We start from the raw sequence: 21,162 nt of genomic DNA on the forward strand, positions 1-21,162 counted from the left end.
ATAGTTAACCTTTTAACCTATTCATGCCTCTTCTGGAATGCCACCATCCAAGGAACTTGAAGGTGATTTGTTTATCAAAGTACATAGCTAATTCATTGCTTTAGCCTAAAGCTATAAGGGCAACCATATGTGTTGTCTCATGCTCCTTGCACGTTCCATGATTGTTATGTTCATCCTCTCTGACACAACATTTTATTGTGGCATTCTTGGAGTTGTCTTCTCTCTATGAATTTCATCATTGTATGAACAATAATTATCATGCTCTTTGCTGTAGTATTTGCCTCCATTATCAGATCTGAGAGCCTTTGACTTCTTTCTGCCTATTCTCAGCCAAAGCTTTCCATTTCTTAAAAGTTTCAAAGAGATTAGATTTTCTTTGAATGCAATAAACCCAAGTTTTTCTAGTTGCATCGTCAATAAAAATAACATAATAGTGAGAACCACAAAGAGATAATACATCAATAGGACCCCATACATTTGTATGCACAAGCTCTAACTTTTCTCTCTTCTTTTGTTTCCCAACTCTGAGAAATTTGACACTCTTCTGTTTTCCATAAACATAGTTCTCACAAAACTCCAAATCAACCTGCTTCAAACCTGGCAATATATTGAGTACAGAATCTGCATCTTTTTCTCACTTATGTGTCCAAGCCTATGGTGCCAGATAGCTGTGTCTACTCCAAGCAATAGAGGAATAAGCATTATCGGTACATAAATATAATGTACCTACCATGGGTCCTTTTGCTATTAACATTGACCCTTTAGTGCCATTCTAGAAATTTATTGCAAATGTGGTCATGCAGCCTTCATCATCTAATTGTCATGTTGAAATGAAGTTAAAAAAAAATCAGGAATGTGCCTTACCTCCTTCAACAACCATTGGTTTTCATTTTGCAAAATTTTCAACACCTTGCCCTTTCCAACAACCTTCAATGCTTCATCATCACCTAAATGAACTTCTCCAAAATCACCTTGAATATAGTATTGAAAAGATTTCCTATGAGGCGTAGCATAAAACGAAGCCCCTGAGTCCACTACCCATGCATCGATGATACTATTCAATGAAAGAATTAAGGAATCTTGCAACACAGTACATGCTACATTTGTTTCCTATGTATTCTCTTGTTGTCCATCTCCTTCCTTTTTCTTTCGCAACCAACAATCTCTCTTCAAGTGTCCTTTCTTCCCACAATGCCAGCACTCTAGGTTCCATTTGGATTTGGATCTACTTCTTCTTGACTTGTCGGTGATGTCTTGGGCTCTTTCCTCTCTCCCTTCATCTTCCCCTGTTCTTAAGAGTCAAAGCATTACTTGATATTTCACTTGTCCTTTTCCGTCACAATTTCTCACTAAGGAGAACTTTTACAACATTATCAAACTTTAAAGTGCTTGACCTAGAACCAGAGTTACTCACAGCCATTACCAAGCCATCCCAACTTGTAGGCAATGAGGACAAAATCACGAGAGCATTAAAGTTTACTCCTACACACATTATTTTGCTTGTATTTGTATTGAACTAATTCAAATGATCAGCTATAGACCCATCTTCTAACATCTTCATATTGAATAAACACTTATAGGACATACCTTATTGGAAGCTAAAGATTTTTCATACTATGTATCCATAGTGCTCATCAAGTGTGCTCATCAAATACTCTGTTGTTTTATGTTCAATAACATTGAAAGCAACTAACGTTGTCAAACACATCCGTATCGTTCCTAGCGCCTTTCTATTAAGAATCCCTTAGTCTTTGACTGACATACTTGCAGGCTTCTTTGTGATCCCACCTTATGGCAAGAAAAGGTCTTTTGGGTACATATAATCCTCAATCTGCATCTTTCAATGCTGGTAGTTCTTGTCTTTGAACCTCTTGATTTTGAATTTGCCTTCTTTCGTCATTGCTCCCACTTGAACTAGGAAACTCATTCCAAATGAGTCAACCAAGCATTGCTCAAACAAATGCATTGATAGTATATAGAAAGCACGGAGAACAATGCAAGAAGTGAAATGCATAGAACATACTATATAGAAAGCACGCTGAATGGAAGAGAAAATTAGACACTGATATACGTGGTTCATCAAGTGTGGGTTAGGTCCATGGAGAAATAGCTAGTCCTACGTTTTTCTTATCTAGCAAGTGAGAAGATACAAGATACAAGTAGTATATCCACTACTCTCCCTCTACTCTCCTGCTATGTGAGCCACACCCTTATCTTACAATTTTTGACCACACAACTCCTACACCAATTTTCATGTATTTTTAGCTTCGGGGGCATTGCCTCCGAAAGGGGCCAATGACAGTCCTAGGAGGGGCATTGCCCCTCCTATCCCCTATTCATGGAATGGGCATAAACACACTCGGGTCTAAAGCACGGCCAAAAAACAACCTCTAAAAGAAAAGATTAGGCTTCACATACACCAACAAATATTCTAGTGGTTACAGTGAATAGGTTTAATGAGATAGCACATCTTAGTACTTGTAGTTAGACAACAAATCATCCAAAGTTGATAAAACTATTTTAGTGAGATGCCATGAGTATCAGCTCAGATGAGAATACATATTTTCTTAACTATTCATTGATAGTAGTATGAAATAATACTAAGAAAAGTTATTTTTACATTAATGGTCAAATAGAATTGGTGAATGAAAGCTCAAGCCATATGCTACAATGTATGGTAAGAAAGCATCCTAAGTGTTAAGACGCTTATTTGGCACAAGTACAATTTGCTGCTTGTATAGCCTATTTCCTTCCTACATTATGCATGGGTCAAATTTGAGGTATCCAACAAAGGTATGTGATTATGATAGGAGGGGGTGTAGTCGCTATTACCCCCAAAAAGCAAGTCACGTAGCTATTTAACACTTTGTCAAGGGAATGTAGAAAATTTTCATAGTACGAAAACAGGAACTTAACAACTGAAATCTCAAATTCAAAAACCATGTAGACAAGATATGCGAAAAGTAGCTTGGAAAGGGAGATTTTGCATGGGTTTACACCAACAAAAAAAGGTTTCCTGAACAACAGTATAGTAAGATGAAATTGGACCTTACAAAGTTGTGAAGAAGATCAACCTAAATGCCTATCAGATTCAACTACTGACAGTCTAGAAAAGCACTCCTATTTAAAATGTTGTAGCATGCGTGTTGGTAGCGAATGAGAGCTTTAAGAGGGATGTGAAGCTCATCTTGCTGTTGTTATTCACGGAGCCATGAATCACCCACAAGTAAGCCTTTGCCTTAGACATAGGTACACAAGGGGAAGTTCATCACACAGAGGTGGTAGTCTGTGATTCTTGTAGTAGCAAGTCAATTGAGCTTGACAACAAAGTGCGAGACAAACTAAGGCCCAGTTGAGATGATTTGCTTGGCAATGCAAGAAGGGAAAGATGGCCATTAGGTGTGCTCTTCACACAACCTAATGGCCAGCTTATATGGCAAAGAATGTGATTGTTTACTGGACATGATGGCAGAGTTTCAAGAACCAATAGATTTTTTCTTGCGTTCAAAAGCTTCACGGACATGCTCGTGTCCAACCTCATAGTGGCGCCCAAGTTGTTGTCATGAAACATGGCCATGCGCTATAAAGTTCAACTCTATGATTCGTCCAACTAGATGGAATTTCGTTTGCAAAGGACGTCCATCGCTTTGCATACGGGTGGGTTTAGAACTGGTGGCAGCCAAGGATGCAAAAAGGGTGTTGGATGACTTATGGCAATTTGATTTGAGAGAAGAGATGTCTGGGGGTAGGGATGTTTGTTCGGAACCACCCGGCCCCCACCCAAGTGAATTAAAAATTTCCGCGGGCATGCAGTTGTCAAGTGTGGAACCCAAACTGTAGGGAATCATCTAATACCAATCTCTAGTGACCAAGAAGACCCACATTGCATTTATGATAGATTTGTGACCATATTGATGTGAACACAATGAGTGGTAGCCAAGCCACCTTTTCGAAGATTAGCCGTCCACGCATTTGAACCCAACCTTGGGGTGCCAACTCAATATGTATCATGTTACTACCCTTGTCCAAAATCTAAGGCATGGGGGGACAAGGTCCATATATAATATGCATGGATTTTCTACCAAAGTTGTAAATATGCAAGGGAAAAATACGACAATTTTCAACCACAAAGCATAAGGTTTATACTTCAAAAAATATGAAAGATTTTAAGATTTGTACATATTTCTCATAATATGTGAGACCTAAGGGGGGGGGTCTTTTGGATGAGGGGCGTTAAACACTAAAATATAAAAACCCAACTTCTTTCAAAATCATGTAGCTTTTTCATGTGTTACCCAAATTTCAAGGTGTGTAGAAATATTTGAAGCTCTTTTACAATCATGCTAATTTGACTAACTTTTACTCATGGCATAGTGTTAAATTCATCTCATACTCAAAATTTTCATAGGTATTCTTACTAAAGGGAGTTGGCGCCCTGGGAACCACCCAAAGGTGGGGTTGAAGTGAGGTAAGAGGCCACCCCCATACGTTGCTTCTAAAGGACGTTCCCATAGAAAACTTGCATCTGGCCAAGCCTTTGTCTGACCGTCCTATGGGAGGCGAGTGAGGAGCGAAACACCCTGTCAACCCAGAAAACCGACATCGGGGTAGGGAGGTGAATGGGGAGGTCTCTATAGTTCAAAAGTTCCGAGAAATCTACAAAAGGCCAAGTCTACAAAAGTTTGTGAAACCAAGCAAGCCAAGCCTAAAATCAAAGCCTCTGATCCTCAAACTTCCAGCTTTGCAACACTGTCACTCCATAGCCAAAGCTTCTCTTCCCTCTCCAACCCTAGCTCGCCATCCCCTCCATCGCTCGCCCTCTCCCCCTCCTCCTTCTCTTTCACCCTAGCTTTTCCTTCCCATGGCCGATTCCAACCCTGACCCCTTCCCTTGCGATTCTGTAGCTGCAGACCTTGGCTCCCTTCCCCCGGACCCTGCCAACATTCGCGGTGAGTGCCCTGTCGTCACCAATTCCTGATTTTCTTTTTTTCTTTTGTCGTTGTTGCTCGCGGGTGGAGAGCGGGGTTGTTTCCGCCTCTCTCTCCTTGGATTTTGGCAATCCAAAGCCCCCGATCTCGAGGTAGTACCTTCGCTTCTTGCCTGGCTTTGATCCCCAACGATCTCGAGGTAGTACCTTCGCTTCTTGCCCCCTGCGTCAGCGCATCGACGACGGGGGAAATCTAATTGCACCTCTTTTTCTTTCTTTCTCTGCGATCGAGATCCTGGTCGTGATCGCTCTAACCTAGGGCGAAGGAGTTGCGACCAGGTAAATGGTTTGAGGGCTACTTGACTTGAAAAAGTTACCTGCAGACTCCACAACTGTAGGTAATTAAAAATGTTGAGTTAGATGATTTTTCTCATGCTACGCATGTGAATGAGCACAGCAGTAATCTCTCCTACAGTTGTGATGATCAGGACAGTAGTGGGATATTCTGCTTTTTCAATCGATCCAACTGGAAGGTTTAGGTTGAGAGCAGACCCTCACTCGCTTTAGGCGTAATTCAAACGAAATATCAGAAGATGCTCGTGTTTTTCAAAGTGAAGTTATTGAAAAAACGTGTCGTGTATTAGGATCAAAGGTAGTTTGGGTATGTCTAAGAAAAACTGAAGTGACCGTATCATGCGCTACAGATGAAGGAAAGGGCTTATCAGGGATTTCCAAGCTAGTCGCTGCATCTGGGGACTCAGAGTCGAAAGGTAGCATTTCCATGGCATAGAATGTTAGATTTTATGTCTGAAGCTGTTTTAAATAAGGGTTGATAAGACAAAAATAGTTAGGCACAGCTTTTAGGTTAAACTGTTTGTTGTAATGGTGATGAGTCTGCTGCAGATTTAGTGGTGCCAGAAAACATCATCCCATTGTCTCCTCAGTGGCTCTTTACAAAGCCTGGTGATAGCAAGCCACCACCAGCATCAATGGTTAGTAGTCTGCCCAATATTTTCTAGGATTCAATTATTTCTAATGTATACTTTGAATAGATGTTGTGCTTACTTTAAAATCTTGGAGTTGCCAGCAACGACGATAAGCTAGTGTGGAGAGTCGAGACCTAGAGAATTTGTGAGCTTAAATGCATTTTAAGGGATTTCAAAGCTCTCCATGTCAAATTTTTGTTGTTTTTAGACAATTCAGGACTTCAATAAGAGTGCTTTTGCTTTGTTCTGTTACGGGGGGCTAGTATAATGTCAACGACTCGATGCTTGGTTGTTGGTGAATGGCATATCGTATTCTGATGCAATGCCCAATCTGCTGTAGATATAATGATGAAAGCTGCAGCGATCTGGATTTCTGTGAATGGGGACTCTTGGTTTAGAGATTGTATGATATGCATGGCTGCAGTGATTGAATTTTGTGTGAAATCATCTTCTGAGCAGTTTACTGTCTTTTGTGCTACAACTGCGACTGTTTGGTGGGATAGGGCTTTGTCTGCAACTCTGGCATTAGTGAGCTTCAGTTATATTATATATATATATATTACATATTAATTTCACCCCTGCTTGCATGTGGGTTTGTTTCCTTTCAGGAACCTCCACGCACTCCCGGCAGTTCTGGTCATGGGGGAAACGGTGACTCTGTGTCGAAGGATCGCTGGAGAGCAGATGGGAATCGTGATGCCGACAAAAGGAGAGACTGGTGGCGCACTGTCTCTGCAGAAGCTGACAGTGTCCGTAGGGACCGCTGGAGGGACGAGGAAAGAGAAAGCAACCTTCTTACTAGACGCGACAGATGGAAGGAGGGTGGGGATAACACGGAACCCAGAAGGGCAGAGCGATGGTCTGAGAATTCAGCTGACGGAAGGCGTGCTTCTTTATCAGACCGTTGGTCTGATTCCTCTAGTCGGGAAATTACTTTTGAGACACGCCGTGACAGTAAATGGAGCACACGTTGGGGTCCTGAGGACAAAGACAAGGAGGTGCGCCGGGAAAAGCGATCAGAACCTGAGAAAGAAGGGGATGGATTTCGCGACCGACATAGTTCTGTTACCACTAACAGTCGAACAGAAAATGAGCGTGAGGCAGATCCTTCTTCTCGTGATCGTGATCGCATTTGGCGTCCCCCTTCAATTGCATCCAGAGGCAAGGGGGAGGCTCCTCCTTTGGGTTCCACCCCCCCAAAATTCGCTCCAGGATTTGGTGCTGGGAGGGGACGAGGTGACAACTCTACGGTTGGCTTCGCTGTGGGCAGAGGTCGTGCTAATTTTACTGGGAGTGGTCTTCTACACGGCCCTCCTCTCTCCTCTCCGATTGGTGCTCCACCAATTGTAGATACATGTGAGGGCGGGCAAGGATTCCGTTATCCAAGGGCGAAGCTACTCGACATCTATCGGACGTGCAGTCTTGCATCCTCTTTCACCAAGTTCCCTGAAGCCTTTATAGCAGCTCCCCAGCTCACTCAGGCAGAACCTCTTGAGCCTTTGGCCTTTCTTACCCCCAACATGGAAGAAGAGGTAATCCTCAATTTTCTGAAAATCCTTCGGGTGCAATGTTCTTCTTGTGAGGTTTCAAAACTGGGGTTTGTAGCAGATTGCTTGTTGACTTGCAGTTTTCTTTTTGCTTGTAGAGAATGTTGTCATGCCTCTGCTTCCTTGTTAGATGTTTGGCTCTATTTTTGTAATATTGTTTGCTTAATTCAAACTTATATCTAATAAGACAATTTTTACAGTCCATGCTGGAAGGGATTTGGAAAGGAGAGGTCCTTGGCAGTGGGGCTGTCCACTCTGCTGCTAAAGATACCCGAAGTCGTGAGGATGGCAATCGGAATCGTGCAAGAGGCCGGATCATTGGTATGTTATCAATCCTAGTTGGGTCATCTTTTCCAAGTGTCAGGTCTACAGGGTGAGATTTGCGGTACAGTAAATTTGCTCTCTCTTCTGACAGTCATGCACGTATTTTCAGGTAACAAGGAAGACATGTCATCTGATATCATCAGGGATGATGATCTCTCTGACGCGGCAGGGCTACCTGATTCACAAGCAGGAGACGTGACAGGTTTGAAACATATAGTCTCACATCAGTCAGAGGCTGGTAACGGGTTGGGTTCAGGCACCAATCTGGACATCTCCCTTGGAACAGAGGGTAAATAATATTTTAAATACTGGCAATGAGTGCGATAATGGATTGGAGGATTTAGAATCTTAAGTTCTCCTTCTTAAGTTTGCAAAGATATACAAACACGTTCTTGCTCTGATGATAACTGTGGCCCTTTCTCAGGTAACAGTAGGGTGAAAAAACCACATGACATTGCACACTCACGCTCCAGCACAGTGGAGCTGGAGGATTTGAATGCAAGGAAAGTTTCTTCCAGCCACAGTGATGGTATCTGGAGGCGAAGCAATTTCATGGAAGTGAAAGATGAGAGAAATGAGAGCCAGGACAAGCTGCGCTATCTAGGTCAGGATGACATTGAGAAGGAAGTTTTCACTGTTGGAGATTGGAATGGAGAGCATAAGGGTAAAACTCAAAAGCCTGCAGTTGGAATCTCTAATGTTGAACAGCTACCTGGTTGGTACGATGGAGAAGAAACTCTTGCTTGTGATGGAAAAACTGAGGTTTTGGACAAGTTCATAGCCTTACAATCTGAGGATAACATCGGTACAGTTGGTTTTGTTGATAGTACTCAGGACGAGGATAGGAAAGAAGTCCTGGAACAGCAGGTTGTTCAAGCTAAACTAGAAGAACTCTCCTTTTTTTACACTGATCCTCAAGGAGAAGTCCAAGGGCCCTTTCTTGGTGTGGACATTATGAGCTGGTTGGAGGCTGGATTTTTTGGCACAGAGCTACCTGTTCGTCTTGCTGATGCTCCAATGGGCACTCCCTTTACTCAGTTAGGAAACATAATGCCTCATCTGAAACAGAAGGCTCCCACACCTCATGGTTTTGATGCCTTCAAACAACTGGAGGAAAATGAGCTACGTGCTGACAAGCCAATCAAGGACACGTCTTTAAACTTCTCTCAACAGATGACCCTCAATCACATGGGTCAAGATAATGAAAGTGAACGTATTTTGATGGTTGGTAGACATGTAACCAGCCGTCCTTCAGATGTATCGAGAAGCTTGCTCAATGGAGATGCACAACTATCCCTTAGTGGCCAATTGGGTGGCAGTAGAGGTATGTACTATGTATACATTTGCTTTTGCCTTAATTTGGCTTTATAATTGTTTTACTAACATTTTGTTTTGTGCTTTGTGCAACAGATGCAACCATGAACAAGCTTGTTGAATCACAAGGGATGGCTCCTGGCATTGAGGTAGGAGAAACTTTATTGCAGAGAACGACATCACTTCATCGCAGAATGTCTGCCTTTCCTGATGTTGAGACAGAGGATGTGGAATCATCCAAGCAGTCTATGTTTTTGCAGCATTGGTCAGATAAAGATGATCTGATGCAGGCAGGCTCTGTACGGATACCCGGATCTAATGGGCATATACGGACAAGGGAACAGTTCCCTCAAGCAGTTCCTTGGCAGCCTGAAACATATCCCTCGTCCTTGGAATCATTGCCAGGTTCATCTATGCTGGATCGGGCTTGGCCAGATTTCATCCACACAGAGGTTTCTCCGCATCCTGTATTTGCACCTGGGGTTGATGCTCTGCAGCACAGGCAACAAGTGCAGGAGTTTGAAAAGCAACAGTTACAGCAGTGGTTTGAACTAGCCCAAGCAGGGGTTCCCATTCCGCGTCCAGCACAACTGCAGCAACAGCATATCTTATCTCAGGCTCTCTATCAGCAGCAAACATCTGGTGCTCCTCCACTTGAGCAGCTTCTTAATCAAGCTCCGCCACACGATTTTAATTTCAACGCATTGCAACAGCAATTATTAGCTACACATCCATCTGCTAGACAGCAACTTCAACATCAACATCAACATCAACAGCAGCAACCACATTTTCCAATTCCAGCTCCTGGGTCAGTTTTGGATCAGGTTTTAAGGCTTCAGCAGCAGCAGCAGCTTCAGCTGCCACCCCATGTTTTACTGGAGCAGTTGTTAAGGCAACAGCAACACTTTCCAGCGTTTGACCAAATTCACACGCCGCCGCCTCTTGTGAACCAAGACTACTCTAGGAAGATGCAGGAAAGCTCGAGAGTTGACTTGGAGCAGCTACTCCATGCAAGGCATGTACATGAGCTTTCACTTGAACAACTGTTGCTGCAGAGACAACAAGCTGAACAGCAGCAAGCTAGGCAGCATTCTCATCCAGTTCAACAACAGTCAAACTTTGATGAACATCGCATATCTGGTGTGTGGGAGGTGGACGAGTTTGGCCAATTCGTACGAACTCAGGCCTCGACTCCTATGCGCACCCATGAAGCATTTCATCATCAGAAGCAGCTACACCATCCAGAGATGGCAGGGTTGCATGTGACCGATCATGTTCAACCAGGTCAGTCCAAAGCAGATAGAAGGGTACCTATGAATTTGCACAATCCTCCGCATTTTCAAGAAAGAAAATTTTCACCTCTGCTAGGGGGGCCACCAAGAGCAGAATCACTGCCTACAGAATTGCTGGCGCATCTCCAAGGGCAAAGATCAAGATATGAGGGTCAGAATTTGCCGGTAGCTGAACTGTTTCCTCCGGAGCTGGAATTTTTAAGAAACCAAGCCCAAGTCAAAGAAGCAGCAGAAGTTGCCTTGCGCAGAGGTTGGAGTGCAGGGCCCTATGATAATGATATGCAATCGTATGAATTGCTTAGAAAGCGGGAAGGTGATGCTCCTGCGCTTCCTCAGCACTCTAGGCGAAGTCAGCTGCATGCTTCAAATTGGCAGCAGGATTCAGCTTTTGTGGATATTGATTCGAATGAGCCCTCAAACCTACTGGTTGGCAACTCAGAACTTTTGAGGCAGTCTTCAAGGGAGAGCCATGAAAGTGCTAAAAGAGTGCACCAGCAGTCAGGAAAGGGGACCACTCAAGTCTTGCCAGATGGTCTCTCAAGGCTCTCAGCATCAGGTTCCTTTTTGTCAGGGCAAGTTGCAACCTCATCTGACATGTCTTTCAGTGAGCAACACCCAGTTGCAAACTTGTGGGCTGATGAGCAACAGGAGGTATGTCAGCATATGCTGCCGCCCACACAACCTCAGAGTTCTCTTCAGCCAGCTTGGAATGCTTTATCTCCAAAACCAAAGTCATTTTTAGAAATCCAGCAAGAGGAAGCAGAATGGAACAGAGGCAACTCATCTGTTCCATCGGAGCTGCTGACAGCCATGACGACTGCAGGACTTGCAGCCTCGGGCGCTTGGATGAGCTCTTCTCCTGCACAGTCAAACTCTCTGAGAGAGATTAAAGAGGACGACCCCAAAAGATTTGTAGCCAGTGTAGGATCTTCTGGAACAGTTCTGGTTCGTTCATCTTCGGGTGTTGGTAAAGGTGAACCCGCATGGGGTGGCTCACCTAATTTGAGTAACTTGCATACTCCAATGGCTGATGAAATGCTATCTGGCTTGTTTGGCCAGGCTAACTCTGATGTCCCAGCGGCATCTAATTCAGATTCTTCAGCGGTGGTCCTGCCATCTTCACAGGCTTATGACGATAGTGATTTTATGGAACCCAAAGAGGCAAGGAAAAGCAAGAGGCGAAACTCTAAGGGCAAGGCAGGCAGCATGGGTAAGACTGCCCCTGTTGCGATGCCAGAGCCTTCTTTGCCTTCATCCATAGCGGGAAAGTCTTCAATGACACATCTTCTCCAGGGGGAGGCAAAAGAGATCATGCCTATTCCTCTGCCTTGTCCATCTTTAGGGGATTTTCTGCCAATCAAGGAGGAGCCAGATAATTCTCCACCTTGGCCTGCATGGTCTGTGGATCTGTACAAGCAGGCTAAAGCAGCTAAATCATTAAAGGAAATTCAGGAGGCAGAACAGAAGGCGAGAGAAGAGCAGGAACGGCAACCTCGATCAACTCAACAGCAGGTGCAAGCTACAACAAAGCTATCTAATCCTCTGCCTTCAAGCAGCAATGCGTCTGCATGGCAAAGGCCTTCTTTCTCCTCCCCATCTCAGACTTTTGCTCAAACAAGAAATGTACACAGTTCGCCGCAACCGATTTCGCATGCTAGTAATGTGAAATCCAAGACTGGTGTCTTTGAAGATGATGACGAATTGTTCTGGGATTACAATCATGATTTGCAGATGAATGCAGGAAATTTGAAACAGCCTATGAAGCCAGAGCGGTAAGGCAGTGCTGCTTTGATTCATCATTGCAATTTAAATTGACTGCTATTGTTGTACTGGGTATTGCATGTTTTGTTAGCACTAGATTGCTTTCCATGTGATTTTTAATGTAAGGATCGAGGCGTAGGAAATAAGGGAAGTTTCTTGTGTTTTTAAGTTGTATGCTGCAAGGTCAATGTTTACAGCATTGTGCATTGCCTCATTTTACTGGAGTTTAAACTTAATGTTTGGTTAACAGGCTGTCCACATTTGCCACAAGGAGGGGTCAACTTTTGAACGTTTCATGCCCAGCAATGCCTTTGGGGGCAAACGATAACAGCAATGCATCTGATTTTCCATCGCTGTCAGGATTTTCCGTAGCTGTATCAAAGCCAGCTCCAATGAAGGTGAAGGTTTTGCAGGCCAATAAACGATCCGAAGGTGACTGTGATATTCAGTCTTTCCATGGAAGTTTCTTCAAATAGGTTTTTATCCTATCCACATGATTAACTTGTGGTTCTGATAGGTATGTCAGCACCAGCAGGCCCACAAGCGCCAACTAAAGCTGCAGATGCAAAAGCCTTTCGGCAGTGGTGTGAATTTCAGATCAAGAAGCTTACTGGCAAGGATGGTATCCTTTGAGTGACTGATTGGTTGCTTGACTTTGACTTTTTTCCTCAAAGAAACAGTGTGTGGACAAATCTATTGAATTTTTTGTGTGCTCTCAACATGCAGCATTCTCTTCTCTATACTTCCTCGAAAACTTCTAGTGGTCCTTAATGTTGTCTTGCCAGACATGACGCTTCTAGATTTCTGCATGTCATTGCCGTCCACAGCAGAAGCAGGAGAGTATCTCACTGAGTATCTTGGAAATGGGCCTATTGTCCAAGCTTTTAAAGCTGAGTTTCTTCGCAATAAAGATCTCATGGCTTCTGATATTATACATACAGTTTTCCCTCCTAGTGATGCAGTGATCAGGGATGGTCCGGAGTCCTTGGATACTGGTGATGGAAAGAGGGCAGAGGTCAAAAGCAAGAAGGCCTTGGAGGTGAGCAAGGTAGATGAAGATGAACTAGATTTTGAGACATTGGGTCAAAACTCATCTGGAAGAAGTGGAAAGAAAAAGGGGAAAAGGGGTAAGAAAGTTGTTGATCCATCCTTATTAGGTTTCAGTGTAACAAGTAATAGGATTCTAATGGGAGAGATTCAGCATATTGATGATTGATCGATGTATGGCTTTGGGTCTGCATTAGGCCTTCAATCTGTGATATATGCAAGGGTGCAATTCTTAATCCCAACTGCAAGGTCCTCTTTGCGTGTAACTTTAAGCATCGCTATTCTTTATATTCTGGTTTATTCTTTTGCTGCAATATTGGATGTTGGGTCAATTGTCAGTGCATTCGAAATTCTGGACCTCTGTCGAGAATGCCTTGCCGGCCTTATGGGCTCTTGTACATATGTGATGTCACCCACAGTTGCAGATATTGTCAGCGTATCAGAAGAAGCCAAGTTCAGTGTAGTCTGAACATTTGACCAGGGAATTCTATAGACAAGCTTGTTTGACCAAACTTTTTAGTCTCGACTCTCATGACATGAAAGAGTTACTGCAGTTGTATCAATGCCACTTTTTAGTCTTGGCTCTCATTAATATGGTAAACATTAAAGGGTTACTGCAGTTGTATCAACACCAAGATGCTGGTTTCTGCTACGTTCAAGTTTCTATATTCAACCGGGCATGAGATTGTAGATTAGCTGCTGCTAGACTTTGTCATGGCTGAGGCTTTCCTTTGCCTCAAGATGGGTGACAGAAACTCGCCTTGTTGTTTTGTGTGTGAAATGAGGTGACTTAGATCTAGGGAAGGGGCCGAGATGTGAGGATTAAGGGGAAGGGGAAGACGCACAGATGTAAGGGGGGTGAGAATTTTAGGCAGATGGTTGGAGGGGAGTGTTCTTGAATTATTCCGAAGGTGAGTTCAACCCATAGGGGTAACTCATGTGATAGCATAGCCCCCAAAAGTAATTGCCTACAGTTGCTGGCTCGTATAAAAAATGCCTATAAAAGGTTGGTTTCTTGGCTGTAGGCTAAAGGGGTGCTCAATGTGAGCTGGTATGTTGATATGTGTATTCTTTTAGGCTCTTTACGACTTCAGGCTGTGATATAAAAAGTCAGTTTTTTGGCTAATTACCCTTTGTGACCTGTATTCTTTAAGGCTTTTTTATGAAGAGATCACGAAGACCTAAGCATGATAGCTGTCTAGAAGAAAGGTAATAGTGAACTTAGCTGGATGATGAAAATGAGAGAGAGAGAGAGAGAGAGAGAGAGAGAGATCACTAAGGCACTTGCTGAGCGCTGAAGTGCTAAGCTAAAACACTCAAAGCTAGTCTCCAAATACATATCCAAGCGCTATGATGGCTTTTCAACGAGATGTGAAAATGTCTTGTATTTGTGTTTGGCGAGTCATCTCGTTGTGGCGGGGGTGTTGTCTTTGTTATCTTTGTATCCGGTGGGCGAGCTTGGACGATCGCCTCTTAGTAAAGCAAGGATATTTGATATCTACTGTGCGTGCTTTAGTCAGCCTCTACATTGAACGTGGTCTCTAGCTCCATTGCTATGCGTTGTCTCTTCTTGTTCCATGTTGACTATCTCCTCCTCCTCTACCTCCCATTGTCCCACAGCCTACGTGAATGCATAGAAGTTGGTAAGGTATCATTGTGCTTGATCTTTCTCCCGTGGCACTGTAACCTCGTGTTTTTTAAACTTCGCAAAAAGGTCTTTGTGTGTCGCAGCCCATGGTGCATAGAGGTGGGGTAGATCCAATTGTTTGATACGGTTAATCTCATCTTGTAGAATCCGAAGGGATGGGGTAAGTTGTATTGAAAGGGGAGGGAGACAGTCCAAACCATCTAGATGTGTGTGTACGAGGCTCCACTCTTGGCTAGTCGTTCGGAAGGCCCATACCTTGTGGAGATATAATGTGAAGACCTTATCCTCGAAGCAAGGTCTTACTTGGCCATTGCAGCCTTTCCAAGCAAAGGTGCATTAGAAGTGGAGGATTATTCCATGCAAAGATGCATTACAAGCAGAGGATTATTACTTGCAACAAGAAATAGGAGAGCTCAAGCCCTAACTTGCAGCTCTTGGAAAGATAGTGTAGGACATGGAGAGCAATGGACGAGGAATTTATGGTAGAAGTAATATACAAATGCAATGTATCTTCAGTAGAATTGCAATTTGTCACCATGGTTAAAGAGATTACTAACCAAGTAAAGTTCTATCAAAGAAGTGATGATTGATACTAGTAACAAATTAAGTAAAGTTGATCTTTATATGGAAGTAAAAGAGCTGGACTGAACAATAGAATTATCTTGTGTGTTGGGGGTTGAAAGATGATTTTCTTAATGATGTTGTGGAGGACATAGATGATATAATCACATGCCTTAAGTACAAGTTAAGTGGGATGAAAATGATCTCTGCAATTTTTGTCAAAAATGGCACACAAGCAAAGGTCTATGTCAATGGGAAGTTTGCAAGAGTTAAGATTCTTAGACAAACATACAAACTAAAGGATACAAGGGTTTGGATATTTGAGGAGCTCACTCAAACAAAGGAATAGTGAATTCACCAAGGCCATAATATTGACATCTTCTCTAGCAAATAGTCATCAACAATGCTAAATATACTTAGTATTCATTGTGCAGTGAATCCATTTAAATGTAGTTGATTTATCTACAATGCCATATCTTCTCTACCAAATAGTCATCAAGAATTCTAGATATACTTAGTATTCATTGTGTAATGAATCCATTTATATGTAGTTGATTTAACAAAAAATAATTTAAGCTATCAATTCTAATATCATACATATTTAATAAAATTAATAACTCCATAGAAAGTACTATATGAACATAACTTTTGGGTATATATATATACTCAACTCATGGAAGCTAGGAAAGAAAAATCACAATCTCATTGAACAACAACAAAAGTTGGGTAGCACAAGAAGCACAATGGAACAAAGTTTCTTATGAAAATATCTTAACTCTCACTAATAAGTACATTGACCCCTTATTAAGGAGGTACCTGTGCTACTTAGTGAAATTTTTACCACCAACATGCTAAGGCAAGAAGTCAAAGAGGATGCGACAAGTGTCATGGCCCATAAGATGACATGATAAGAAACTTGGCTTGCTTAACTAATGGCAAAGGGTACAATCATAGTATCCTTGTATGCAAAATAATGTTAATCAAAGGCCAATGTACCTTGACAATGCCAACATGACTCACGAAATAACTCCAATGATAATCTTGGATTGCCATGAGACTATATGTTTTTGATGACTATATATTTTGCCTAAACGCTCATGGTTCCACCAGAGTGTCAGTATTATAAATTCATGGTTTCTCTTGTTCAATATATCTATTTTGGTGAAGGAGAAGACATTTGAACATCCCTAGGTTCACAACTAGCACTTGACAATCATGAAGACCATTATTGATATACAAAATCCATGGTTATGTGAGGTGTAGATAATCATGCTCAGGTAGTTTTTGTTGTTGTCAAACATACATACCCTTGGACATTGAATAGGCCCATGTAAAATCAATTCATGAATGCATATTATCACAATTGAAAGGAGTTTGGAGGTATTCATACATAACCAAAAATGGCAGAGGAACTGACTGAGTCGGTTAGAATCAATAAATGGCAATAAAAGGGTTATATCCAAAACTTTAGTGCTTGTTAGAAAGACATGGTTTTCATGAAAAAATCACATAAGATTACTGATACAAAGTATACGTGATTTACGTAGAAGTGCTCACATGGAAATGAAATGACATGCAAAGGTGAACCGACTAGGTTGGCTTCATCATGGAATGGATATATAAACCTCCCATGCACACCATAGCTCCTATCTTAAATGCAAGCTCTTCCTCCCAAGCTAGCACAAGATATGGTTGCTTCTCTCTCGTACTTGCCTCTTTGCCCATACTAGCACTACATTCAATAGTCTTCTTTGGCTCTGAAGTAGCAATCCTATTGCCTCCCATACGTATGGAAGCCTGGGCTCTTCAAGCACGTCACAGAAGACAATATCCATGAAGGTGGTTCTCATAGTCAAGGTGATACCCTTATTCTTATGCGCACCATAGCTCCTATCTTAAATGCAAGCTCTTCCTCCCAAGCTAGCACAAGATATGGTTGCTTCTCTCTCGTACTTGCCTCTTTGCCCATACTAGCACTACATTCAATAGTCTTCTTTGGCTCTGAAGTAGCAATCCTATTGCCTCCCATACGTATGGAAGCCTGGGCTCTTCAAGCACGTCACAGAAGACAATATCCATGAAGGTGGTTCCCATAGTCAAGGTGATACCCTTATTCTTATGCGGGTCTTTGGTTACTCTTCTGTTAGTAGCTCTCACTCAATCAATAAGGAGACATGCTATGAGCTCAAGAAAAACTTAGAGTCACTGACCAACAAAGAAGCTAGCACAAGAGGAGTGCAAGAGCATGGTATAGTAATGGACTGTCAGCTGATCTTACTGTGGTAAGGGATCCACGACCACGAGATTGCTCTCGAATTACTCACGAGAGTACGTTTTAACATTTTGGAGACACGATGAGTGCGCTATCACAAGTTTTGATGCTTCTTATCATTCTTTATGTGTTATACAGAATAATCATGATGCAATGCTATAGTTTCAGTGAATAATCTACAGCTAGTTACTTGCTATCCATCACCTCAGTGAGATATGGCTAGCTTGGAGAGATACCAAGTTGCATGATAGCAACTCGATAGTCCATGTGGCTCTTGAAGAGGTAGTTGGAGAGCTTGCGGGTGACAATGGAATGTTCGGGTATTAAAGGTACAAGAAGAAGGGACAAAACTTCACCATGGTTTTTCGATACTATGAGATGTGCTTGGGTATATTAAATAGTCATAAGTCTCAAAGCATTGCAAGCACATGCAATTAGCTACACAAGCTAAATGAATGCTTAGTTAAAAGGAATCTTTATTCTCAAAATGGTGATAACCTTTTTAGTGTGTGTTTATAAATCGTATGAATGACAGCTTGCCATTCACATGGCATTTTTAAACTCGTATACCATGAACAATAATAGGTAGAAGAATTGAGTTATTACTTGGCCCTCTAAGGTGATAGTTAGGCCTAGCATCAAGCCTTTAATTACCCTAGCACTTCTAGTGTTTGAGGTATGCTCATTTTCTATATACATACAATACATGGCATGGTTTGACATATTCCGTGCTACATGGGTTTATGATGTAAAATTCTTTTCAGGGAGAGACACACAACATACCCCATTATTATGGAGCATTTGGAGGCTTGTGGATCTAATATAGAAGTGCCACACGAGGCACTACCCACCAAGGTGGTCAGGACTTACTTTCATACTATATTATATTGTGACATCAATCAAAAGTGGAGTTGTGGTTTGAAGCGTGCAGTCCCATCGTAAAAGTGCTTGTTCTAGCATGGCTTTTTTGTGGATGGATGTACGTGAGTAGAGCTCCTTCAATGTCATGTGGTATTTTTGTATAGCAAAGTCCAATTTTTAATGTAAAAGACCTTCTTCTATAGTTTATCTTGTGGCTTCTCATCTTGAAAGGACACAAAATGGATTATGTTTATCTTGAAATGTCTACATGCATGCACGCGGGCACGCACACACACACACAGATGTAAACACAGACACACAGACACAGACACACACAGACACGCAGACACACACACACACACACACACACACACACACACACACACACATAGACACACACACACACACACACACACACACGCACACACACACACACACACACACACAAGGAAACAAGAGTTATTTCAATGCAAATGTTGATGCTTGAGCATTTGGAGACCTTTTAAACAGTGGGATTTTTTGTCAATATTATCATTGACATTAGCATCAAAATGATAATGTTTAAATAAGGGTCGATATTAGCATCAAAATGAGCATTAATCTAAATAAGCATACTGATAATTATACCGATGCTATGTTTCTTTTCTTTTCTTTTTCTTTAAAGGAATGATTGGGGCCAACTTTAATTAAATGTGGCAGTTAACATTATTTTTGTTGTCATCCGACCCTTGTTATTATTGTTGAGTCACCTCGTTATCATTACCATCACCCTCATCTTCATAGCTACTTTTGGCTCCATCTCCTTGTTCAAAACCTCAATGTACATCCTTGAGATTCTCATCCCTTGCCCTATCTTGCTTAAAGCCAATTTAAAAGTTGGGCTTTTAAACTTAAGGGCTGGGTTGCATTAAACTCTAAAGTTTGAAATTGAAGTCATGATTTCGAGTCTCTAGATCAACGAAGAGGCCATCAAAGTGCTCCCTCTGTCTTGTTGTACGTAGTGAAAGAGCTCAACTATCCCATGCTAGTATGCATTCTCGACCCATCTCCTACATGCATTCTCGACCCATGTTCAATTTGTATCCACAAAACAACAGGCTTTAGCAGACATATTTAAGTTAGAAATGGTTAGGTTAAAGACACACCACCACTTTAGAGAGTAGGAATAGGAGAGATCTTACAACAAACACCTGAAACTTGTGTGTCCTTTGAAACTGAAATGGGATGTCCCAGACTCTTACAACCTCACTTGCACTATTAGCTTCTATTACTTGTGAACTCTAAGTTCTTCTTGAACGCTTTTTGGTAGCATTTCAATCATTGCTATTACTACAAGTGGAAGTATTTGGCTGACCCTCTTTGGCCACTTTTTAGATGCGTTCTCTACAATGTTTATGTGACTATGCCATTTAACTAAGCATTCACCTATGATTAAAAGAATTTGCACTTGGGCATGGGGAACTCTTCCTTGAGTTACTTTTTTTTTTTCAAGAAGAAGTAAATTCTATTAATGCTTGAAAAAACCATACAACCATCTTCCAATCGGAGTTGATGAAAAAAAAAGAAAAGAACTGGTTGCTAGCTACAAGAACAACCATTCGTTTTTGTATCTCACAGCTCATCGCCTATAGAGACTTCGAAACAGGAGCTAGCAAGCATGCAATACCCCTCACGGAAAGGCTGTAAAAAAATCTTGCCAGCCATGTCTGGAAAAAGCGCTTCCACCTCTCGACACTCGCTCTCGAGCTTAGAGTACTGCGCTCCCAAATGGCATACAATGTGAAGATGATATCCTACCAAATGGCTACTAGAGTAGCCGTCGAAGAGATCGACTGGCCCCCCATCACCCTATTGCATCTAGACACCTAGACATTCTAGAAAGTGACGGTAGAGATGGTCTCCTAAACAATATCCTCGGGAGAGTTGGTGGGCATGAGTGGGTGGGCTGAACTACATTATGGATCTCAATTCGGGAAACCTGCTGTCCATGTATCCTGTAAGCTGGCGTGATCCCAAAGGCGTGGCCTCCCTCTGTGAGCCATGCCATCATCCCCCACATGAAGTCTTGCTCATCCTCTGCATGCTAGCAACAATACTGAGGGCCACCAGCCAAATCCATTGTGCAGCAAGGCAGTCCCAAAGACAATGCGGGATGGTCTCCAAAACTCCATCCCCACAACCAGTGCATCTGCCATCAATCCGCATCTTCTCTAGCTAGGGGCCGATGGGTAGACTCCCATGTGCCAACAACCAGAAGAAGTAAGATATCTTTTGCGGGCACAAACTTGGCCTATGACCTCTCTTAGGACATCCTGCTCAAGCCAGTGGCGCTCCCTCAAAGGGGACCATGTTGCTATCTCCAGCTGTGGTAGACAACGCTCGATGCGAGTGGTAAACGAGGAGACGACCTCTATCTGGTCCGAGTGCCCTATGCGAGCAGGCCAAAACCACTCCCTTGGTCCCATTGAATGTCACATAAGGGTTTGCCATCCCAAATCCAAAGATGCCACACTGTTCCCTCTGGGGTCGATAAGGTTATGGAGGGAACGATGTACCAAGTCCTTCCCAAGTGACCCACAATTCTGACCCTTTGCCACTCTAGTTACTCTAGGTCCACCTCTG

At 42.5% G+C, this 21,162-nt stretch overlaps 1 protein-coding gene across 2 annotated transcripts; it reads left to right on the forward strand.

Annotated features, from left to right (window-relative positions):
• The first annotated feature begins 4,703 nt into the window (after positions 1-4,703).
• On the forward strand, positions 4,704-13,816 carry LOC147900732 (protein ESSENTIAL FOR POTEXVIRUS ACCUMULATION 1-like). 2 transcript variants are annotated; one of them, XM_087376449.1, is made up of 11 exons: positions 4,704-4,949; positions 5,632-5,697; positions 5,831-5,919; positions 6,522-7,445; positions 7,661-7,781; positions 7,894-8,073; positions 8,209-9,108; positions 9,195-12,162; positions 12,402-12,583; positions 12,669-12,773; positions 12,937-13,816. In XM_087376449.1, the coding sequence occupies exons 1-11, from the start codon at positions 4,862-4,864 to the stop codon at positions 13,365-13,367; spliced, it is 6,054 nt and encodes a 2,017-aa protein (XP_087232575.1). In that variant the 5' UTR covers positions 4,704-4,861; the 3' UTR covers positions 13,368-13,816. The 2 variants fall into 2 exon arrangements, with proteins under 2 accessions (XP_087232575.1, XP_087232576.1); XM_087376450.1 differs by lacking the exon at positions 5,632-5,697.
• The last annotated feature ends 7,346 nt before the right edge of the window (positions 13,817-21,162 follow it).

The sequence above is a fragment of the Dipteris shenzhenensis genome, chromosome 6 (genome assembly GCF_047967505.1).
Source record: "Dipteris shenzhenensis isolate YYH24624 ecotype China chromosome 6, Dip_SZ_1.0, whole genome shotgun sequence".
Classification (NCBI taxonomy): domain Eukaryota; kingdom Viridiplantae; phylum Streptophyta; class Polypodiopsida; order Gleicheniales; family Dipteridaceae; genus Dipteris; species Dipteris shenzhenensis.